Genomic DNA, 25275 nt, shown 5'->3' on the forward strand with positions numbered 1-25275 from the left:
GGCTCCCTCATACCTGGAGTATGATGCCTATGTTGACCTGTCTGTCCTCAGAGGGTCTGGAAGAGGACCTGGGAATGGGTGGGTAGGGGGTTAAATGTACGCTAACTCAGATTCAAAGCTCTTAACCATCACGCTGTGTTGTCAAATGACACTTTGAGACCCGGTCTCCGGGTTCTCCCTCCACCCTCTCCACGCTGCCACATAACCTCTTCACCAGGTACAGAGAAGGTGGAGGCCTCTGCAGCTCAGATATTTCCTCCTACTGCTCTGCAGCCAGAGCTTGGGTGGAAGCCACACCCAGCAAGAACAGACCTAGGACAGCTGTTTGGCAGCCCGACTGTGCACAACATTTTCATGACCTCCTGCAGCTCAGCACAGCTCTGAACACCACCCAGTGGGCCACCATCAAATGTGAGGACATCCTGGAGGACAGGAGGACAAGTGAGTTGGGAAAATTACCTCTAAGAGACCAACGTTGAATCTCACCTGCCTCTGCCTTCCAGTTGGTGGCTCAGAAAGATTTATGGTGCTGCATACATGGGTCACTCTTGAGATCAAGGTTATAGATCTTGCAGCTGACAGGCCTCCTCAATCAGCGCTTCAGGAAAACTTCCACAGCTGATAAATGAGCTGTCTCTAAAGCCTCAGTGACAGGCTCCCAAAGGTCTCGCATTGCTTAGGATTTCTCATTCATCCCATAGGAGATATTGCCACCCCTAATGCCAATATTGCAAAGAAGACAGCAGAGTGAGGCTCCAGAAGGAGCCTTCCCTGCCCGGTCCTGTCCCAGGGTGCCCACTCCCTATCCCCTCAGCAGTGCCAAGTGCACAGGGAGCACCATCAGCCCTCGATGATAAGGAGCCTTGCATATGGTTAGTGCTCAGCTAAGGTAATTTCAAGGGCAGAAGCAAGAGGATGGACACGCTGGAGGAGAGGGACTGGAGGAGAGGGAACCACATGGCATTTGAAACAGAAAGCTAATAAGAGCTTTGTAGCCAACACTGCTCATTGCCTACCCAATATCCCTGCTCCCCTTCTTTCTCCCAGGTGCAACTCTCGAGTTTTTTGGAACAGCAATGTGCCCAGTTAAAAGCATTCACCTCCTCTGACTCCCTTGCAGCTGAGGGCACTGAAAGGAATCTAAGTGGTACTCTACTAGGGATTTCTGGAAAGCTCTTTCTTTCCTGTGACAGGCACCACCCCTTTTGCCTTCTTCTTTTTCTTCTCAAGCCTTTTTGCAGAAGTGGTAATACCTGTGGAGCATCCATCTTGCAACATGTTAAGGGTGGAAGAGCAAAAAGACAGAAAGACCTAGGATCCCGACAGAATCATGGAACTGCTGTGCCAGCCCTGGATCGCTTACCTCTGGACTCAGGGTTATGTGAGCAAAATAAGCCACCCTTTGGTTAAGCCACTGGTGTCGTGTGGAGCAAAACACAATCTTAAGTGATAGAGTCCAAGCTCTGATTCTGGGAATCTGAATCTCTTTCTAGCCTCTTTCTCTGTCTGTAGAATGGGAATGTTAAGAGGAATAATCACTACCATTAATAAATTACCCACTCTGCATGTTACACATGCACCAGCCATTGCACTGAGAAAGGGCCCATTGTATACAATAGGTAGAAACCTACTGTACAAAAAACAGTGCCTGCCTTGGCCACCTCACTGGGCTTTTTTGAGAATCAAAAATTCCTTGAAATTCCTTAGGAACATAAACAGTTACACATGTGCTACTAAATCCCACATTCTGTGGAGTCAGTGGGATCAAAGCCAGGAAGATTATGTACTCCTAGAGCCAGAAGTAAACTGGGGACACATGCCCTCAACCCCACGCAGGGGGAGGGAGGAGGGAGGAAACAAAAGGGACTTAAACACAGTTGTGCCAAATAGAAAGCAGCCAAGGAGCTGCAGGTAGACCAAGCCCCTTCTGCGCTGGTTTGCATAGGGGCCTCCTTCAGAAGGTGAACCCCAGGGATACCCCCAGACCAGACAAGACCCTGGGACAGAGGGCCCAGCTCTCTTCTTGTGTCTTTCCTCCCTCCACTTGCACTCCTAGCTCGTAGTGACCTGCGTGCTGTCAGGATGTCCTCAGTGCAGTCACTGCAGGAGACGAGGTCTCTTATTCAAGAAGCTGTTCTGCTAGGCGCAGGCTCCCTGGGGCCTCGAGTGTCTGCCTTCCATGTTTTTGGGCTTTGCCAAGTAATCTTCTCCACAAGCTCACAAAAGTGATGTCAGCATCCGTATTTTACCGTTGGAGGCACTGATGCTGAGAGGTAGACACTGGCTCGAGGCCACAGCATCACCTTTCCGGAGGCTGCATGTGAATCCGTGTCTCCTCTAACGCTTCTGGTCTGAACCACTAGGCTGACTTGTCTTCTGCCGATTTAAGAAATGGTTCCCTCTCACTCCATCTCCCTCTGGGTCTCTGTGTCTGGATTTCGGTATGAGTGGCATCTCTGGCTGTGTGCGTGCACGTGTGCGTGTGCATGGGCACATACAGGCATCTTTCTCATGATGTTTCTCTTCCTGTCTCTGTGTGTGTCTCATTCTCTTCTTGCTCGGTGGGAATCTCACACCCCTTTCCCAAGTGTCTATGAGTCTGTTCCCCGTTCTCTCTGGGTGCCCATGTTTCTCTCTCTTCCCCCACCCCAGCTCCCATTGGCACCCCATACTCTACCTGCTGTTTGCCACCATTTGAGTACTCCTCACATGCCTTTCTTCTTCTCCTGTGACTATTTCCCGAGTGCTGAGACAGGCACTGGAGATGCAGACAAAGTCTAGCCCACCGTGTCCTCTGGGGGCTAAAAATCCACTTCTCCAAATTTGGGGAGGGATCTGGCCAAGAGGCCGCCACTTGTCCCTTGGGTCTCTCTAGCTTCGAGATGAGCCTGACCCCTCTGAGCTGTCCATCAGTCACCTGGAACTGGGCAGAACCACTCACATGCTGAAGGATCCTGCAACTGTACAGTTTGTTAACCAGAGGGGAGCCCAGGTCCCTGAGGAGGTGGATTTAAGAACTGCAGCCAAGGCAAACCTCTAGGCCCACTTACTAACAGGCTCACCTCCCATACGGTGAAGCCCAGCTCAGCTGGTTCTTTTACTCCAGACTGGACTCCTGGTGACCACAGTTACTCAAGAGGAGGAGCTGGAAAAGGGGCAAGGCAGAGCAGCCGACAGAAAATGTCCAGCCTCCAAAAGGCAACGCCACCTCCCTCAGAGGTTGTCACGGGGATTAAAGATCAAGTTCTAAAGCATTTAGCAGAGTGTCTGGTGTAAAATAAGTACATCATCAGATGTGGCTACTGCTACTATCATCACACTAACAAATATGACTATTTACCATTAATAGAAAACGGGGACATCGTTGGTCCAACTGGCCAGAAAAGTTGGGCTTTGGTATTCTTCTCGGGCCATGTTTGCACTTCACAAGGACACCTAGGTGCTCCTTAGCACCTCCTCTTCCCCTCATTACCTCCTCAAGGCTGTAGCAACAGAGGACTAAGGACACGACCTCAGACAGCAACCAGTAACCTTGCTCCATCCCTCTGTACCACTGCTACCTCATGCAAGTTACCTAACCACTCTGCATTTCATATTTTCATTGGTGAAATGAAGACAATATAGTAACTCAGAAGACCATGAGGAGGATTAAATGCATTGAGAGAAGCCAAGCACTAAGAAAAGTGCCTGACACATAACAAATACTCAATAAATAAATTTTGTTATTTCATATATGTTGATATTTTATAAACATTCAAAAGTTGTACACATTTAATAAAATATAACTAACATTCGTATACTTGATAATCAAAACATAACACCTGTAAAATCTCCAGGTCTTATAACAAACTTTAAAAAATCGATGTTTATTTGTAGCCAAATCTCTGTTTCCTCTTTCCTGTGCCTGAGACCAGCCCACCCACATGACATATCACTGGACAGTTGCCCACACCACCCAACACCTACTGAAGGGAGTGGCCTCTCTGGGCCTCACTGAAGAAGGGCTTCATCTGAAGATACATGGGAATAAGTCTGTCCTTTTCATGTCTGAGATACAGTGGACAGCCCGGACTATAGAAATTAAATACTGAGAAAAGTTTTCACAGTTCAGATTTTATTAAAATTAAAGTCACATAGAGTATGGGAAACTAGAACTTGATTCCTGTTAAAATAATACATTTGAGTAACAGTTTCTTCAGCTATCACTGTAACTGATGGAGCACATGATGAGCGTTCTTTTACAAGGTATATGGTCTCTAACATCCTAGCAGAGAATACCAAAGCAAGGACCTTACGGATGCAATGTGTTAACAGGCTGTCAGTCATCAAGTCTGCCTGCCTATGGACAACCACATGGACAGAGCACCCACACAGACATACACATTCAGTGTCTTGAGTCTTCTTTCGAAGTATTTCCTACGTCATATACAAATTAAACAAGAAGTCCAACAAGGGTCCTTTATTGCCACCATAAAGGGGGGGAAATAATTTTCAATCTCAAGCAGAGGCAAGAACATAGTACTAGGGCAATTTGTTTCTTCAAATGCCACAGTCACATGCATTCCTGCCTGGGTTGATGCCACACCCACACGTCACTCAGCCCCATGACAAAGGCTGTGCAGGGGCTACGAGGTTGTGATTATCCACTATGGAAGAAGTCTCTTCCATTCCCAAATGTCCAAAGTGCTGCTGGCTCACCTGCTTGGTCACACAGCACACACAGCACAGCTAAACATGAGGGGCTCAGGACTCTAAATAGTGCAAACACTTAAAAAAAAAAAATAATACATTCCAACCTCCTTGCTTCTCCAGGCAAACAAAGCCTTAAAAACTCTAGCTTAGAATACGAGTTTGCTCAACCTCCCAACCTGATCCAACAAGGTGCAAATGGGGAGCATGGAGGCAATTCAAATGGCACCTGTCCCGATAATAATAAAAATAAAGATTTTTTTAATGAGGCTAATGGCAGATAAATACACAAAGCAGAGCCTGGGAGTACAGACACAGCTCAAGAAACAAGTTTTAGGTGTAGTGTGAGCATCTGTAAAGCATATGCTAAACACATTCTTAAAGATCATGAAGAGTGACCCCTCATTTAAAGTTCACAGACAAGGTACTTCCAAAAGGGACACCATCCAGCAACAAAGGCCTTTAGCTGGTAGAAGCTTCAGAAGAACGAGGAGATCGAAAAGAATGAGGACTGGATTGCTGGACCTAGGAAACCCTTGGGAGTATGTACTGGAGGGCAGGGCTTTCTCTGGAGCTTCTCCATGCCACAGTGCGCCCAGCTTAGTGCCAGGCAGTGACAGCCACCAGGAGATGGGCCAACCAGCCTCACCCCTGCAGAGAGAGCCGACTCCAAAAAAGTGGACAGGCAATCTAGATGGCTAATTGCCAAGTCAGGCTAAACTAGTCCCTAAGCAATTCAAGAAACACTAGTGACTGAGTTTTCTGGCACTCTCCCTTGAATATGGTCTGAGAAAGAGGACTCAAAGTCAAAGAGACTCGTCTCTGGAGAACTACTGAAAAATCAGTTTTTGGAGAGTGGGAAACAAAGGGAAAATAACTACAGCCATGAACTATGATAGTGAATGACTAATGGAACAGAACATTTCATCATCATGGATAATAAAAATCAATTCAAATATCCTAAAAAATTATCTTATAAAAATATCTACATTAAAATTTTAGCCTGAAAGCTTTAGCTTCAATTTTATAAAAAGGCAATCTTTGAAAGGATCTGGCTCAGGAATATACAAACATTACACAACAGATATCAAAGTAAGAGAGCTCAAAAAGCATGCTGGGGGATATTGCAACTGGTTTGTCATGAAAGAGAATTAAGTATTCTTATTGCATAGCAGAAAATGAGGTCACTGTCATTTGCATAATACTGCAACTTTTTAGAAAGAAAGATGCCATTAGGTACTTAGGAGAAAGAACTTTGGAATTCAGAGTCTGACTTCCGTGTTGTCCAAATCAGTATCCAAGTGGCGTCTAAGCTGCTTCTAACCTTGGGCTGCAATTCCATTTCATTACTGTGATCAGCTTTCAGATTTACCAGCGGCAAAGTTGCATTCACAAGCAGTTGGCAGCTACCCCGATGCGGGGGTGAAGGGTTCGCCTACCACATGGCCAGCACAGACTTGAAAACAAGTTTGTTGTGTCCACTAGAGAAAGAATCGTACCTGGTGATAAAGAGACAGCAGGTTTTAAATGGCATCTGTGGGCAGCCAGAGCAGACTGGCTTTTTGGTGGTGACATACCAGTGTTCTAGTCCCCGTGAGAAAGGACACGCGAGGATGAAATGAACATGGCCTCAGCGGTACTACCAGCAGGGGGCAGTGCTTCCGGAAAGGGAGATGGGAGGTGGAACCAATAGCAAAACTCCGAAAGCAGAAAACAGGGCTGGCTAGCTCTCAGGGAAGATGAAAAACATAATGTCCCCCACAAAAGCATGGAAGTCCAGCTCCTGGGTGTTGGGAAATGGGTGGGAAGTGCACCTTTAATCTGAAGTCGGGAGCTGTATGAATAGCACATATCGGACCCCAACCCCCAACCTCATCCCCACCGCACACCAAAACAAAGTCCCAAACCTTCCTCTGACAGAGAGGAAGAACAATTGCAACAAACGCTCATTCCATCAGCTTCCAAGCCAGAGCCAGGCAGGGCTCTGAAACCAGCCATCTCCAGGGCCAGCTGAGAACACAGCACCCAACTGAAGGCATGCTTTGATTCCTTTAGAGACATTTCCTCCAGGCCCAACAAAGCTACTGGTAGTTTAGCCTCTTCCCAAAGCCGCTAAAAATTCTGGATGCCTTGGTGCTGCTCTCCAAATGTCTCACTGAAATAACATCCGCTCAACATCGGAAGACATTTCTTCTTCAGGGAAGTTGAGTGTTTAGTGCACAAAAAATATACAGTAAATACAGAAAGCAGCCAACCAGCTAGGGAGGCTAGTGGCTTTCTAACTGCAGGGGTGAGCTGGGGGGAAGCCAGTCTCCTGCAGTATCTGCTTGGAAGTAGCCCAGGTATATCAGAAGTCTAACATCAGGTTTCAGAAAGCCCTTTGGCTCCTGTAAGTGGGCCCCAAATCAGGGAGGGTTAAACTCCAGCCCCCACGGTGTGACACAACTCTCCAGACACAAGGCCTTCCCTCCTGATGCCACAAATTCCAACATAAACGACTTGCTCCTTTAGGAAAGGCTTGCTTGCTTTCTTTCTTTCTTTCTTTCTTTCTTTCTTTTTCTTTCTTTCTTTTCTTTTCTTTCCTTCCTTCCTTTCTTTCTTTTTCTTTTCTTTTTCTTTCTTTCAATGAAAATGATTCCATATGCCCTTAAATATCTGCCCCCTCCAGATGCTTGAAGTCCTGCCATTAATTTTTACCTGTGAAATATCAAAGCTCTTATCAAGCTCCTCTTTTAAAATGTAAATATCCCTGAGAGAGATCACTCATCCAGGGCATTTACCACCAACTCCTCCCTCTCAGGAAAAACAAGGAGGGGAGGATTCCGAAGGATGGAGAAAGGGTACAGGCCCTGGAACAGGGGGAGAGCACAAGAAATGGAAGATGAGGACATTGGACAGACTTGGCCAATTGACCACTGCCATCAAGTGCTGAGGGCCAGCCTCAGCTGATATATACTCCTTTGAAGTCATCCGTGTCCACCTAAATCACACATGACCCCACCCAAAGCAGGGGCAAAACTATCTTTGGGTTTGGAGGTAGGATGACCCTTTATTTATCCTCCAAACCAGAACACTTTTGAGAGTAAAATGGGATGCTGTGAATAATTAAGCCTAGATAACCAGTATACATGGGGGTCTGTCCTATCACAGGAAAACTCAGCAATAGGATCCACTCAGACCATTTTGGGCAGGAACTACCTTACCACTTTGGTTTGTTGTTTTGTTTTTGTTTTTCATGTATATATAGATTTTTTTTTTCTCCAGTGTCACTCAGGGCTTCTCCAAAGAGCTAGTTTTCCCAGCTGAAGAGACAGAAACTCTCCTTAACCTGAATCCACACATCAAAGACCAGTGGCCCAAGGATTAGGCAGTTGTCATCTGCTTCCTGGAGCAGAGCCCAGGGAGGAGCTGGGGAACCCATCTGTTCCCAGTTCTAGCACAAAGAGGGCATGGTACAGATTCAAGAATGCCCAGCTCTTTTGCAGACAGTGCCAGTAGTCAAGGCCAGTGTGTGGGCATGGTCAGGGCAATGCCCCTCTCACCAGTTGCTTCTGGACATTTCTGGCCTCCAGAAGACAGCAGCTTTAGTCATCTCAGGGTTCCCACGGGGCAAATCCAGAAGAGAGGTTTCTGTGATTTGATTTTTAGCATAGAAGGATCAGTAGTAAAGAAATCCAGTAGATTGTCACACATCCCCCAACTTAGTGAAACACCATGGTCTACACACATACACACACACGCACATATACACACACTTCAGGTTCTCAGGTATTCCCATAGAAACACACATAAAAAGCCCAAAGGTGCTGGAGCTGTCAGGAACCCACTGCTCAGGGAGGAGGCAGGTCACCAGCCTTCACGCTGGACGCACTTTGCCACATCGCCACATGGGAGGAGGGCACTTCAGGCTCCACCGCAGACTCTCGCAGCAAGTGGCCCCCCAGCATCATGGTGCTGCCGTTGTCAGTCACAGGCAGCACCCCTCCCCTCCCACACCTCCTGGCAGTGGGAGTTGGGGTCACAAGGGTTTGTGAATCACAGCAACACCTAAGATGAAGAGGAGAGAGAGTTAGCAACTTAGCTTCTCCAAAGTTATTCAGAGTCCCAAGGAGTTCATGAGTCCAAGCCATCCCAAGGGCCCCAGGCAAGGGAAAGGGGCATGTTTATATCCAAACACGGAAGGGCCTGTGGACTCAGGCTGCCGGCCAGTGGCTGGCACTTTCCCACTCTCATGGCCAACTCCCAGCAAGATACTTGAACCCACAAGCACAGTCCTTCAACACCACAGGTTAGTGGTCTCCCACCCCCAGCCCCTGCATCATCACATGTACACAGTTTCTATGATAACAACTCCTTTCCCGATCCCAGGACTCAGCTGACCAACACTCAGCACCTTCACCAGACCCCCAGAGGCGGCTCCACAGATCTACATCTGTATCACTTTAAGAGAAGTGACAGTGATTCGTGCCTACTTTTAGGAGACACTGAATATAAGTGAAAAGAACACTGGACTGACTTCATGGAAGTAAGATAAACCGAATTCCACTTGTAGCTCTGCCACCACTCAAGCTGCACTCCGGCCTCAGGCAAGTCCATTTACCTCTTTAGGCTCAGCTCCCATACTATTTAAGGTCACCCAACTGAAAGACCCCTCTAAGGCTAAATTCTACTTGGAAAAACACTCCAGGGGCGCCTCAAAGCAGGGCTCAGTCAGTTAAGCTTCCAACTCTTGATTTCGGCTCAGGTCATGATCTCACAGTTCTTGGGATCAAGTGTCACATCAGGTTCTGTTGCTGACAGCTTGGAGCCTGCGTGGGATTCTCTCTCTCTGCCCGTCCCCCACTCTCACACGTGATCTCTCTCAAAATAAATAAATAAACTTAAAAAGAAAAAAAACCAGACATGTCTGTGTGTGTTAACGGTTTTAGCCAAATTGAACCATCCTCCACAGCTAACTTTGTGAATCCACAGATGACCCTAGAATCTCTGTAACGTGGCAGATACCGTCGCTTGATTCATCCAACTTCCCTTCTCCATGCTGTCCTCTATTGCAGAGAATAGCACCGTATGCACTCAGCTTCCCAGACTCCCTTGCAGCAGGAAGTGCCATGTGACCCAGTCCCGGCCAAGACCATTGTCAATGCACATCTGCCAGTGCTCAGCTGTGCCTGTGTCCCTTGTCCCACCTCAGAGAATGCTTACATAGGGCCCAAGGCAGCAGCAGCAACTACTGGTATAGCTGGCAAAAGAGAAAAGGGAGGAGAAACCTGGTTCTCCAATGACAGTCTGAGCCCCTTGGCCAGCCCTAGACTTCTTTCTGCCTAAGACAAATAACACACCTTCCTTATTTAAGCAAGAACCTGTCAGTTTTTCTGGTATCTGCAACTGAACAAAATCCTAATTTACAGGTAAGGTCTACTGGTACAGTGTAACTAGAGCCTCACTTTAACATATTCCCATGGCTATAAAATCTGGTGGCAGATGAGATTGAGAGAACAATGCTAAAAGAAATGCCAGGATACCCATGTGGTGAGATTGTGCTAAGATATCCATTGCATATGAATTCTGGATAAAGGTGCAGGCAGAAAAGCTCTGAGGTGGGCAACAGCAGAGTCTCCAGACCCAGATGGGCTGCCTGACCCTGAGAACATCTCGCATGCACCTCAGGAATCTCTTTCATAAGGCAGCGTTTTTTTTTTAAAAAAGTAGTTTCCTATATTGCTTTTTTATATAAACTTCTTTTGATTATAAAAGTAAAATATTCTCATTATGGGAAATTTGGAAAATGCAGAAGAACACAAGGAAAAGAAATTTTCTAATCCCTTCATACAAAGAGAATCACTATTTAAAAAATTTTCTTTATGTTTTTTGGACTATTTCCTGGCTTCTAAAAATAATCCTGATCATTTACCAAGGGGATGCTACGTGCCAGGGAAGGCACAGCACTAAGTGTTCCATGTATTACCGCACACAAGTTGTAAGAGATGTGGTACGATTTTATTCTCATTTTACAAATGAGAATACAAGAGGTTCACTCAGACCGATTACCCACCCCAGAGTCTCCAGGGCAAGTAGCAGAACTGGAACTCAAATTCAGATCTGATTCCAATATCCATTTTTTTAGGTGGTAGCTCTTCAAACGTCCGTGACCCCAGGACTACCTGAGTGAGCTCAAGTGGTACATACCTTGTGCATTCTCCCTTTTTAACCTAACAGCCTGTCACAAACATGTTCTTATGACATTAAGAACACTTCCACTGTAAAAATATTCCACAGTTTAACTACTTCCCTGATGGCAGACACTAAGTAGCTCTCTGCCCTCTGCTATCATAAATAATACTCCAAACAATAACTATCCATAAATCTCTGCATTTCAGACCATTTCTTTAGATTCTTTAAAAAAATGGATTCACTCAGTCAATGGACTTTAACACAAACTGCACGTTTGCTTGTATCCTTCTCACCTGCTTCTAGAGTGGACAGACAATAAAGGAGTGGACATGAAATATTCAGCACATATATGAAATTCTAAACACTTATACCTAAACCTTCCCCTCTCATTAAGGCTCAATAAGAGCCAAGGGAGGGTCCCTCACTGGCCTCGCTGCCTCGTACTCGAAAATGCCCTGGTCTTGCCACTACAGCTTTGAAAAGAAAATGAAAGTACTGGTTTTAATAATTAATCTTGAGAAAAGAATCACTCACTCTAAGACCAAAATACCTCTAGCATCTTTTATATTTAGTTGAGAAAAATCCTACACGAGGAAAAAAATAAATTAAGTTTGCTGCAATTGAGGACCTGTCTTGACAAAATGTGATAGGAGCCCCTTTAAGCCTGCATGGTACAATCTTCCTCTGCACAGAAATCCAAACAAGACAGAGTGATTGACCTTCTAATATAAAAAGGGAATAAGAATGCTGTTGGAGTCGTGGGGTAGACTAAAGGAGATAGTGGTTGTAGAATACGTAGGGTAATGTCTGGCATGTTTGTCTGTGCTCAGTAAATAACTGTTAGCCCTAACTATTCCACTTCCTGGAAGACGAGATACAAGGAGCAGGGCTACATGCCCCTGCCATCAGCAGCACGCACTGTGGTCCGACCTCCCAGGCCTCACCAAACCCATCACACACTCCCCAGGAATGAGCCTCTACATTGGCTTCATTCCTATTCCTCCATCCAGCCTCATGCCCAGAATAGTTTCTACCCCTCAGCTGGGGTAGTACAAAGGACACGGGCTCAGGAGTCAGACTGGAGTCTGAATTCTGACTTTGCCATTTTTTTTTTAAAACCATGTGGTCTTGGGCAGGTTCCTTAAGACTCTCCAAACCTCAATTTCATCATCTATAAAATGGAAAGATACAGTCCCATTCATCCAGAAGGTTCTTGAAAAGATGACAGCAAATGTACACGCTGTACCAAACACACTGCCCTGTGGCACAGGGAGGGAGCACCTGGCAAAGGGCAGCGAGCTGTATGATGGGAGCCCCCCCCCAAAGTTTAATCATGCCCCATTTCCTCCAGGAAGTTGTCACCTGTCATGTCCTAAAATATGTACAGCAGAGCACATTCCATTTAGAAGTTATGTGGACATCACCTTGTATGTCCTATTTCATGTAGACAGACCTCATCTTTCCAATTAAACTTGTGTAAGGCAAGAACTGTATCTTACTCTATCTAGGAGCCCAGAAATGGCAATGAAATTCTAAAACCTCTTATGACAAATCAGAGTAGTTGGAAGCGGCTCCCTGGAACACAGGTGTCAAAGAGAATTCTGGGGCTACCTTCAGGTTCGCTGGGGGAAAACAGTGCTAATTATGGGTATGTGTCATGGGCACAGAATGGAAGAGTGGTAGGTGACATGTGACAATTATCTGCCCTCTCTGGAGAAGGCACTTAGTCCCAAGTTCAGCAAACTCACCTCCACCCCCACCCCACACCCTCTGCGCAGGGGTGGGGTGAGGTGAGGGTGGAGTCGGAGTGAAGCGCACTGACCTGCGTAGCTCCGCCCCGTGCTCATGTTGGTTGGCAGCAGCGTCCATTTGTCGGTGACAGGGTTGTAGTACTCCACCGAAGCCAAATTGCAGGATCCATCATCCCCTCCAACCACATACAGGAGCCCATTCACTGCACACACCCCTGTGAAGCAGAGGCCAGAGGAGACATTACGGCAGGAGTCACCAGTGATGGGAATGGATGGGAGACAGATCTGGATGGCCCTGGAGGTGCTCCTCCTCCCCTTCAAGGTAGCTCCAGGAGCTAGTTCTTCGGTCTCATTGTGCTCAACTGAAGGACATGCTGACAACAGCCACTGGGCTCCGAGGATCCCCCTTTCTAAAAAGGGGGAATCACTGCTACATGTCCCATGGACAGTTCCTGGCCCCTGACCCTATCAGTACTTAGAGCTTACCAGGATGGGCCCCTCTCTACTGGAGCATTGCCTACTGGTGCATGCAGACCTCTCATGCCCAGACTAAGGGAACCTCACCCACAGTACTACTGCTCTGCTTCTAAGTTTTCCCTGATAAATGCTGTTAGATCCCTCTTGTGTGGCTATGGTTACATCTGTGATGCCTTTGCACTACTTAAGTCTAAATCCACACAAAGCTCCCAGGGACCAGGCATCCCTCCGGCTCTGATCTCACCGAGGGCTGGTTTGAGGGCAAGGTCTCATGCAGCAGGGACTCAAGGGTAGGAAACTGTTATTTTGCTCATCAAGAGCTCAGTCAGTTAAGTGTCCAACTTCGGCTCAGGTCATAATCTCGCAGTTTGGGAGTTCGAGCCCATTGTCAGGCTCTACGCTGAAAGCTTGGAGCCTGGAGTCTGCTTCGGATTCTTTTGTCTCCCTCTCTCTCTGCCCCTCCCCTGCTCATGCTCTGTATCTCTCTCTCTCAAAAATAAATATTTAAAAAAATTTGTTTTAATTAAGAGGCCACAGTCCAACATACATGTCTTTTTTCAAAATGAGACTAAGGGGTTGGTGATGTTCAAAAAGTTGTAATTATAAGTATTGATGAAGATATATCTCAAACACTGGTGAGAAGATAAAATGTACCACTTTCCCGGATGGTGGTGAAAGCACGTATGCTCACTCAGGCTCAAAAATTTTACTTCTAGACTTTTATTCTAAAGAAATAATTTTAGATGTGTGCACTGATTAGCCAAAGGACCATTTGTAATAACAAAAGTGTTACTGATAGAAAAGATGGAAATAAATGTCCAACAGTAGATTAGTTATTCAAATTATGATATAGCCATTTAAAATATCATGTAAATATACTTCATGTTATAATAAGTTATTCATGGAAGATTTTAAAGTGGATTGGAAAAGGAGGTTATAAAATAGCATCACAGTGTGATTGCACTTTTGCTATTAAAAAACAGAAATATCTGTATGTAAATGTGTACATATACACACATCTATTTTTGGACTCAAGACACACTAGCTGTGTTAGGTAATCCCTCGAGTGTCTATAATCTCTCGCTCATGTGGTTTAAGGCCAAGTGCCAAGTTACATCATGGCGGGCTTAGGCAATGGGCAAATTAATAACTCTCCTCTGTTTACACTTTCAACATGTGAGCTACAAATGAATTTAGCAAACTGGTAACTTGATATAAAGGAAATAAATCTGCCAGAAAGTCACCTAGTTGTCTTTCCAGCCTGGGAAGCTAAGCTAAGTCAACACTTTCATAGAGTAAAGAGGATAAAGTAAGATATAATGACAAATGACCCGAGCCAGAAGACAAAGTTGTCAAAGGAAATAGTTTAATAGGGATGTCAGGCTCCCGGAATAAAAATCTAAACCCTCTAAGATAAATCATTCCCACAGGAAAGAAAAGGGGAAGGGACAGAGAGACAGAAGCACAAAGCAAGGAAAATGGGAAGTGTTCCCACCAAAGAATGAATAAGGGGACTGGTTACCCCTAAAAGGAAGGAGATGGGTTTCAGGTGGGAAGTGAGGGGTTCTCAGAACCAGGTAGTGGCAAAGAAAAGACAGAAGCAAGCATCATTGCCTGACCATGTCCACACAGCCTTGTGCTTAGCTACCCAACAGAGCCATTGGACAGGGGGCTTTGACGGTAATTGGAGGGCTTTTCTGGGTCTGTGTCCATGTGTGCACAAAGTCATCACCCTTTGTTGGAAGAGAAAGAACCCCCTGCGTCTACATAGGGGACCCTGTGGCTAGCTTTTGTGGTCCCTGGCTCTCCCCTCTCCCAGCCCAGAGCCTAGCTGGCAAAGGGATACTCCTGTGTGAGGTACAAGCTTGGGCCCAGGTTCTGGGAGTCTCTCCCTTCTGCTTTTCTTTTGGAGTTAGTGTTCACTCCCAAACCCCGCAAGGACAGAAGGAAAGAGCGGTCATATTACCTGCGTTGCGCCTGCACATGTTCATGTCCGCCACCTGCTTCCAGGTGTTTGTTCCAGGATCGTAAACTTCAACACTTTTCCTCACCAGGGGCCCGTCATGCCCGCCTGTGGCATACAGCTGTCCACTGAGGACCCCGACCCCTGAAAGGCAGAGTACAGTGTCCCAGCCTCAAGCTGGCTACCGCGACCAGAAACCAGGAGGCCTGGCGTCCAGTCCTGGGCAACCGTCACCAGCAGGGTGACATGAGGAGTCCTGCTCTGTTCCCCTTGACCTCAGTGTCCTCATCCGTAGAACAAATATGACACCCCGCCTGCCTCCTACAACTGTCAATCTGAGAATTCCCTAAATACAAAGCAAAAATGACCCTGTATCTATTTAGAGAAACATAAATATACATATGTAACATGTATGTGACCATGTATGTATAAAATGGGGAGAGAGGGTTCCTATGCAAAGAAATAAAGTAAAAAAAAAAAAAAAAGACTGAAAGAAATCCTCCAAAACATTAGAAGATGTTATCTCCAGACGGTAAAATTACATTTGTCCTCCTGTTGTCTGTGTTGCCAAGTCTTCCTACTCGTATTCCTCAGCCTTCAATTATACGAGTTGAGTAAGAGGAGTTAAACCTGGCAACTAGCCGCGTAGCAGGTGCACTGCCATCATTACTGCGCAGACCTCCTTGCATGCCCCAAAGCAGAACCCATCCTTTCTGCCACACATTCTCCTCTTAGCTTGTAGAGGGACATTACATCACTCCCGATGTTGATAGGCCCGAGCTTGCTTCTAGCATGGCATCGTGTACAGGATTCAGTGTCATCTTTTAAAATCCTTCAGTGCAGGTCACAGAAGGAAGGGGAGTGGAAACAGCAACAGACCTGGTGTCCGGGACACATAGGTCTGGACGTGTGTCTCTAACTTGCTGCCGGGTGAAACTTCCCCTTTCCAGGCCTCAGTTCTCCCATTTGCAAAGCAACATGGCACATGGGCTACCTCGCTCCACGACAGGCTGCATCACAATCAGGTGGAGAGATTTTGAAAATAATAGATTCCCAGGGCCTCCCTCCCAGAGACACTGGCTGGGACTCAGAAAAGGTACCTCAGGTGATTGGGATATGCAGCCACGTGTCAGACCCAAAGACTCAATTTCTAAGATATAAACTTCACATGGACAAGGACTCTATACTATTCAGACTATTTCCCTGTGCCTGATGGTACTAGGTCCTTGTTTGAATGCCAAAATATGTAAAATCCCATCTAGCAATTATGCTGGTTGTGCTGGTGGTTCCTCACAGTTGCCCTAAACTAACAGCAGATGGTGGTGTTGTATCAACAATGGCTATCCAACGGACTTGGGTATAATGAAATTCAGTGTGTTCCAAAGCAGCCTCATCTGCCCCTCTCCCAGAACTAGTAGAGCCTGGGTTCCAGTCATGGCCTCTTTACCCTCCTCCCACCATCTGTGAGCACTGCTCACACACTATTGAAAAAGAAAGCAGCATTCCAGGTCCTCAGGGTCTCCCCTGCCCTTCTGCAGCCTCTTCCACAAATGTTCACACTGATGTCTCCTGGACCTACAGCCACCATGGCTCCCATCACTTCAAAGGGCCAGAAGTAGCCAGAGGCCAGAGTCTGGTTCTTCAGCCACCAAAGAACACCCACCATGCAGGTTCTCAACTCCAGAGGTGAGGCTTCCCCTAATCTTAGGGATGTGAAGCATATAACAAAAGCTGACCTGGGAGCCTGAGGCCAGGGCTCTGACAGTAACTTGAGTCAAGAGTCCACCTCTGGGAGAGGGAGCATTCCCTAAACTGAGGTCACCCAGTGCCACAGGCAGTAGAGTTGCCACCATCCAGGGCCAGAGCAGCCCCAGGGAACTCCACACAGTAACAAGGCCTGGGCAGCCTGGCACAGACAGAGCAGTTTGCCTCCAGAGGCAGATCTATGGCAGATGGGGCCGGTCTGTGCTAGGGGCTCCACACGGGGCTGCCCCTCCACACTTGCTGCTTGAGATGCTCCTAGAAGCAGCCCCATGTCTCGGTGCCGTTCCACTCCTCCTCAGCTGTCCCTACATCCTTGAGCTTTGAACTTGCTCTCACGCTTAAAGTCACAGAAGATTCCTAGGAAGTACAAACAAGACTCTACCAAGACTCTCTAAACCAAAATTACTAAAAGAGCTCTAGGAAGGGAGAGGAACCATGATATGTGTGCATTGAACTGGCCCCTGGGGAACATCTACTGCAGCCCACTCATTTCACATCTGAGGAATCAGAAGCCAGAAAGGGGGAAGGGACTTGCTCAAAGTCACATGGCAAGTTCTAGCAGACTCAACACTAAAGCATAGGCCTCCTGACTTCCAGGCATTTGCTCCATGTTCAAGGAGGGCCAACTGGTCAGAATCAGCAAACACAATCTCACTAAAAGTAGTATTCCACATACAAATGCTTCTTAAATGGGACCATACACCTTTTTGTTTTCTAACTAGTGAGCACACAAAAGTTTTTGAATAATATTAAAATAGCATTAAGGAATGCTGAGCAAGTAGTCATGTGTTTGGAACTGTAAAGTGAGAACACAATTCAGTCTTAAAAATACAATAAAAGAAAAAAAATGCACACACAAAAAAGACCTTGAGGACATTATGCTAAGTAAAAGAAGACAGAGAAACACAAATAACATATGATGTCCACTTATATGTAGAGTCTTAAAAAAAAAAATCAAAGCCCACAATACAGAGAACAGATTGATAGTTGCCAGGGGGAGGGCCAAACGGGTGAAAGGAGTAGAAATCCTGACTCTACCAGTTATATGACCTTGAGCAAATTACTCACCCCCGGTCAACTTTCTGTTAAGTGGAATTTATGTTGTGTCTACCTTTTAGGGGCAGTGGTGAGGACTAAATAAATTGAAGGTGCTTATTAGGACAGCACCTGGCATGCAGCAAGCCTTCACTTTTCAGGGATGCAGTTACTTCCACAGAGATGGAAGGGATGATGCTGAAGAGAATATTCCCTGCGAGAGGTTAACATGTAAGTGCTTGTGTCGAGCTGGAAAGGTGCCAGTGGGAATACAGACGTTAAAAGCAAAGAATGGGAAGGTGAAGTAAGGAAGAATGTTCAACTGTTGGTCTCCGGACCCACCTGGGAGTGGATCAGACATAGCCTGCGCCCTGAGGCTCCTCGTACCTGCGCCACTGCGGCGGGTGCTCATGTCTGCCACATAGGTCCATTCATTGGTTGCTGGGTTGTACTGCTCCACAGTACTCAGGCACTGGCGGGAAGCCCCATCATAACCCCCGACAGCATACAGCTTCCCTGGAACAGACAAAGTGGTTGAGGGTGGTGGCAGGGACAGTGGCACAGAACTGGAGCTTGGCTGAAACTCCATCGTTAACCCACTGGGGCACCTTCATCGCCATGAGAGTTCAGGGCCCCTTTCCTCCAGAGGGACCACAAACCAGACTATGCATTCTTCACAATTATGCCTTCTACTTCCTCTTAAGCCATGAGGCTCCTTAATGCAGTTCAGAGCATCTTTCTAAATAAGCACCCTAAATACCCAATGCAAAGCTATGGCCTGGACCACTGTGGCTCAGCATATTCTTGCTAGTGAACTATATTAGATCTTCTCCAGAATAAGACACCCAAGAAATAAAAAGCTAGTGGGGCCCAGCTACAGGCAGGCGGATTGACTTTTGGCTAATGGCTTACAACAGCAGACAAAACAAATATGAGAAGATATTCTTCAGTGAGAACCCAGACCGTGACTTTACCATACTTCGTGTGCTCCATCCACAATTCCAGCAAATGGAACATGTGGACGCAGCACAGTGTGTGCACTCTGGGCTGGGGTGGCTGGAATTCATCGATAGGCTCCCTTGTGATCTTTAAGCCATGCACAAGATCCCTGAAACACCATTACGCATAAATAAAAATACCGTAAGTTGTTATCTAAAGGCATCATTTCTGCCTGGGGATGGACATATGAGGTTGGACGAGGGGCAGGAAATCAGCATTTCAGCTCTCCTAGAACAGAGATTCAAACAGGAAGGGTCTCTTCTTTCTCTTCCTCCCTCCCTCCCTTCTCTCTCTCTCTCTCACTCTCCCCCCCCCCCGCCCCCGTGTGTGTGTGTGTGTGTGTGTGTGTGTGTGTGTGTGTGTGTGGTAGGGGCAGTCCTACCTCACCTAGGCCTAGGCCTCAGACCTATGGGGAGTAACGGAGTTATAATAAGGATCTCAAACACTAACTGTAGACTAAATAAACACTGCCAAATGCAAATCCACTTAATAGAGTTACTAACCAAATGAGATGTTTTTTTTTTTTTTTTTTTGTCATTATGTGCTTTCCTGAGGGAGAAATACCAAAAATAAAACTACTATTTGGAAGTGTGCCATTTTTTTAAATTAGAAAGAAGCTCAAACTGCTGTCATATCAAATATAAAATTACTGGGGCGCCTGGTTGGCTCAGTCGGTTAAGCGTGTGACTTCAGCTCAGGTCATGATCGCACGGTTTGTGAGTTTGAGCCCCACATGGGGCTCTGCGCTAACAGCTCGGAGCCTGAAGCCTGCTTCAGATTCTGTGTCCCCCTCTCTCTCTGTTCCTCCACACTCTGTCTCTCTCTCAAAAATAAATAAGCATTTACAAAAATGTTTTTAATTATTTATTCTTCTATCATTGAGGCTGGTTTTGTTTTCTGCCCGAGTCCTTTCCAGGGACCCTTCTAAGAAAAAAGGGACACGTCCTCCCCAGTTCTGCCCTTACGTAAGCCAGAACACAGATTCCTGACCCAACAACTCTTCCAGGGTCCAGGCTGCTCCCATGACATAGGCTGGCCAAGATGCAACAACCTGCCCACCAGCTGCCCTCTGCTCGCCGAAACCTAAGTCATTCAGGTGTGGAGGAGATGCGGAGCTCCCGAGAACAACCCCAGTGTCATTCAGACCAGACAGCCATGACAGAGGACAGAGAGAGGGCAGGGAGGACTGTGACCATGTGGAGAGCCCTGTCTCCAAGGCCACGGTGAAGCAGAGGCCCCTTAAGATCCTCCTGAAACATTCTCACCAAAGCTATGAGGAGGACACACTGCAGCCCCAAGGTGACCCACAGCCAAAGAGCTTCAAATTCAGAATGAACAAGATCAACAAATTCCCAGGCTGTCCCCTGTCTCAACAGGCACGCTACAAGACAGCACTTCCTCCACACACAGAACATGCTCACACAAGCCCTTGTCAAGGGGAGTATTTCAAATCACGACCATGAACGCAACTTCTCTAACCTGCCATCAACCATCCTAACCTTGCATCAGCTGAAAAAATACCGACTCAAGGTTTCTCCTTGAGTCTATTAACAGGGACTTGCTATTTTTAACCCCTACACTATTGTTTAGTATTCCTGGCTGAGGAACAAGGGAGGAAATGGGAAGGTGGCTAGACAAAGCACTTATATTTGGCAGACAAATCAATTTCTGTTTCCACCAGGAGGATGAGATTGCAAGAAACAATTTATCTTGAGAGGAGGACAAAATCCTTGCACTCACCAAAATGACTTATTTAGTACGTTAGAATAATATACTTCTAAATGAAAATTTATGCAGTACTGGTACAAACCAAGAAATGCAGTGAGAGAGAATATTTCTACTAATGTCTGTCTAATCACTGCACATTACACTCTCCCTGAAGCAAGTAAGTGTGTTCTTGTGGATGCATAGGAGATTGGGGGCGGGGGGAGGGCGGCAGGGAGAGACAGAGACAGAGAGAGAGAGAGAGGGAGAGAGAGAGAGAGAATGCCTGCGTACATGTCTAAATGCATAGATATTCCAGCTATATTCCCACTTCAGGAGAGATTAATGAATCAGTGTCATCCTATAAAGTATACCATTTTTTTTCCAAATAATACTCTATGCTTTAATACATTGAATTCACACATATTTATAAAATCCCTATCAGCGTTTGCTAATGGTCTGAAAGAGTGTAGCACAATGGAAAGAGCACGGAGTTAGGAGTCAGAAGAGCCAAGCTCAAGGACCAGCTGTGCTATTTACTAACGTTGGGCATATCACTTGCCCCTCTGGCACTTCATTTCCCCATGTGGAGAATGGAGAAAATCTAAGCTCTGTCTATCTCCTCCAAAAGGATTTTGGGAACAAAATTTATATATAAAAGAGCCATTTATAAACTACAGAGCCCTAACTGGGCCCCATATCTCACTACTCTCACCTGTCTTACCCCACATACCTTTCCTGACTTGAGCAGGACTCTGCCACCAACCTGTCCTGCAGTGACAGTAATCAGACCTGGGAAAACATGCCCACCTCACTCGAGGCTCTGTTAATGTGTTAATATTCAACATATAAATAGGAGGACCAAACTAATTAAATAAAATGAACCCTCACCCCACCACATTATACTCCTACATTCTATGTTGACTCTAGATTCCTCAACCTATAACACAACTGTTGATAAGTAGCCAAAGCAACAGGCTGGTGTCTCCCCTTAGGCTCCACTTACTCCCCCCAATATACCTGGCCACCTGCTAGCATGAGCCAATAGCTGCACCCATCTGCGCCTTAACTTTCTTCATCTGTTCCATCAGGATCCCTGAACCTGACTCAGAGCAGTGATGGGAGGAATAGAGCCAAGGTGCTGGGACAAGACCTGTGGGCTGGGGCAGGGACAGGCCGCCGCCCACTGGTATTCCTTACCCTCCACGACACCCACACCCACGCTGCTCCGCCGTGTGTTCATTGGGGCCACGAAGAACCACTCGTTGGTCTTGTAGCTATAGGCTTCCACCGATGCTAGGCCTGGGAGACCAGAGACTTGTAAGATTTTTACTCATGAGGAGAGGTGAGGCGTCATCTGGTGTGAGGCGGGGGAAGGGTCAGAAACCTGGGGATATGGCTGAGTACCACCTCTACCTTGCCATGCAGCCTGGGGCGCCTCCCTGATGCATGTCCTCAGTGTGTCTACCTGAGAGGACCACAAAGGCCTGACTCATGGTGGGTCACAAGCGGACATGGGGATACAACAGAACTGCCCTGCAAATGTAAATCATTACACCTACTGAATGGAGTAAAAAACCTGAGGTTGCCTCACTTGAACATGTTCTTTTCTCTTTTCTTCCTCTACCTAAGAAGCTAGAAAGCTGAGAACTTAGCGTCCCACAACCATTAGGGGTGACTCAGTCAAGAAGGCCTAAGAAGAAGTCTGATGGGCATTTCTGAAATAGCCTTTGTTTTTCTACACCAACCTGCTTGATGCTACCTGGAACACAAATGTGCCGTCTGGAGCTGTCACAGCCATCTTATGATCAGGAGGGTACAGCCAAGAGATGTTTAAAGAACTTGGCCCCAATATTCTTGAGCAAGTAGATGAAGTTAGCAACTGCCAACTCCGGGATGTCTTCCTTCATGGGTAAAACAAGATCTCTCATTTGTTTAAGCCACAGTTTAGCGAGGTTTTTCTACTCACAGCCAAAAGCAATTTCTAGAAGAAACAATGCCCCACTCTCTTTTTTTGTCTTTATTCTCAGATCCTACCCACTAGAGGCAGCCTCTCAAGGGGCTATAGACCCTAAAATATTATGAGAGAGGCAAAGAGAAGAATTGGAAAGGTTACCAATTGGTAAGGACACAAATGAAAATTCAGAGAAGTAAAAAATATTGTTTTTCACATCCCTGGGGGCATTTCAGTGTTAACAGAGTTACTGTCTATAGAGACATCCACCTGGAGGTACAGGAAAGGTGAGATAATCTCTCCAAGTTCATGTCTACTAGTAGTTTCTGATTTGAGCTCTGAAGCAACACAGAAGCCAGGAGCAATGGAACACACCTGTGGTGGCACAGTCTGACAAAGCTTCGTGGGGCAGTAGAAAGGACAATGTATAAAGACTGCACGGCCTGAGCCAGGTCTCTTCCACGGCTTCCGTGTCCATCCAGAAGAGGGCTCTGACAGTCCTGAGATGCCCTCCAGCTGAGCATGCTCTCTTTCTAAGTCTCATCTTTTTACAAAAATGGGTTCCCAAACAACAGAAAGGAGAAAAGGGACTCATTTGAGTGCAGGAGCCTTCCTAGAATCCTGGAAATGATACCACCCATGTGGACAGTTACATATTCCATGTGTAGAAAGGCCTGGCTCTGGCAAACAAGGTAGGAGATGAAGAAGGAGTGTGCTGTTGAGGTAGCTGTGGATGAACAGAAGGCTGACCCAAGAACTGGCTGAGCAAACCAGGGTTGCACTGAGGGCATGTCCCAGTCTAGGAGGAGTGGGAACCACATCCCGGACCTACCAGTGCTTCCATCAAAGCCCCCCACGGCGTACAGCAGGTCATTGAGCACGGCTGCACCCAGAGTGCTCCGGCGCTCCTGCATGCTGGCGATGGACGTCCACTGGTCCTTCACACCATCATACACATCCACTGTCCGCACGCGCAGTGAGCCGTTAAATCCACCCACAGCATACACGTGACCAGCCATGAACACCACACCTGAGGCACAGGAAACCAAGGCATCGAGGTCATCTCAGGCAGCTGATCACTCGTGCTGATGAGTGACAGTGCGGGGGCCAGGCAGTCACATGAATAATTCTCCACAGAAAGTGATCTCCAACTTTACAGAATAGGAAGTCATTGAGGGACTCACTGGATTTCTATTCATATATGATTTTCCAAGGGTGTTTGATTCAAGCAAATACTGGTACTAGCTTCAAGTCCCTAAGCACATAGCAACTACCCCAGAAGGGGTAGCCAGATATTGGGCAAGTGGGGAATGGAAAGGAAGAGAGTTTGTAATGCACACGTTTGTGGAAACAAGGAGCAATTCAGGATTGCCAGCAGTAAGCAGAGACAGACTGGGGAAAGGCAGGCTGCTTACCTGCTCTGCATCTCCTGGAGGGAAGCTCAGCTATCTGGTCCCACCGGTCCTCTTCAAAATCGTAGCATTCCACACTGCGGATTGCCTTGGGTGCCTGGCCACCAACCACAATCATGACCTCCAGAAAGACAAACAGACATTGGCTGGGTCTCCACAACATGTGGATTCATGAATGATCAATCCCTGGCACTTCCACATGCCAACTGCCCAGGGTTCATGAATGATCTGCCATGCCCGTTGATGACAGAGTTACATACATGAAGATGCTACCCAGAATCACCAACAGATAGACTTTTCTTGCACAGTCAGTCCTAACAAACACAATTGTAAGGTCTACCCTTCCCAAAGACTTGTGCTCAGGGCTACGTTGGTGGTACATGTAGCCACTCAGGACATCTACAATCTCAATGCCCTCAATGATTTGAGCCAGGGGACTCAATTCTTTTATCAAAACAAAATATTCCAAAATACATATATAAACTTGAATATATTTTTGGAATAGAGGGCAGAACTTGGATGCATGTTTAAGGTAAAATTACTTCAAAAATATTTCTGAATACACAGACTACAGGGGGGCACTTATTCATTGTAGTCTGCGACAAAACTGTGAAAGACTGCTTTGAGGTAGTTCCCAGAGAAATGTATTTAACTGATGATGTTCTGAAAAATCGTGCTAATAATACCATCTCCACAAGTAAGGTAGTAGCTACCACTGCTGGTCACTGTGTGAAATGCCTGGTCATTTACTCATCATGTTAACTCTGTGAAGTAGATGTTTTCTGTATTGACAAATAAGGAAATTAAAGCTCAGAGAACATAAACAAATTGCCCAAGGTCACACAGCTGCAAGCGGAAGAACAGAGACCGAAAACCAAGTCTACCTGATGGAGAGGTGAAGGCAGTCCCACCCCTCTCCTGCTCCAGACACAAGGTCCACGCAAAGACAGCTCACTACGTCTGCAGGTCACATTTCATTGGTGAGTCAGGAGATGAATTTTATGGATTGCAACCAACGTACTTTTAATAGAGCAGCACAGAAAATATAGGAAGGGTGTTATTTCATGAAACAGTTGGTATGCTTATACACATGTGTATGTGTCTCCCGGATCACAATTTAAACAGATTTGTTAGTGTGGGGTATAGTCAGGAAAGAAAAAAAAAAAAAAAAAAGCCACTGCTCCAGCTATAGTATTAGAACTGGAGCATTTAATTGTGGTATCCTTATTGTGACTTTGGTCACATGTTAGTAATAACTAAAAAATAAAGTAGCAAAGTTAACAATCGTATATATGTTTTAATAAACTGGTACAAATTCATGGTTGTCTCCATAACAACATCACTCTCACGGCTATT

The 25275-nt window shown here is 46.3% G+C and overlaps 1 protein-coding gene across 10 annotated transcripts in view; it reads right to left on the bottom strand.

Annotated features, from left to right (window-relative positions):
• Positions 1–4105: 4105 nt before the first annotated feature.
• The window catches only part of KLHL3 (kelch like family member 3), a 280869-nt gene continuing 259699 nt past the window's right edge, over positions 4106–25275 (bottom strand). For 8 of the 10 annotated variants that reach the window (XM_042936026.1, XM_042936017.1, XM_042936081.1 and 5 more), the window contains 7 exons: positions 23923–24040; positions 23340–23537; positions 21754–21855; positions 18238–18366; positions 15055–15195; positions 12683–12826; positions 7249–8736 (listed from right to left, as the gene is read on the bottom strand). In XM_042936026.1, the coding sequence (XP_042791960.1) occupies positions 8708–8736; positions 12683–12826; positions 15055–15195; positions 18238–18366; positions 21754–21855; positions 23340–23537; positions 23923–24040 (861 nt within the window). In that variant the 3' untranslated portion in view covers positions 7249–8707. Of the gene's footprint in view, positions 6189–7248; positions 8737–12682; positions 12827–15054; positions 15196–18237; positions 18367–21753; positions 21856–23339; positions 23538–23922; positions 24041–25275 lie in introns of those variants that run through there. The other 2 variants (XM_042936010.1, XM_042936006.1) reach the window with 2 other exon arrangements.

The sequence above is a fragment of the Panthera leo genome, chromosome A1 (genome assembly GCF_018350215.1).
Source record: "Panthera leo isolate Ple1 chromosome A1, P.leo_Ple1_pat1.1, whole genome shotgun sequence".
NCBI lineage: Eukaryota > Metazoa > Chordata > Mammalia > Carnivora > Felidae > Panthera > Panthera leo.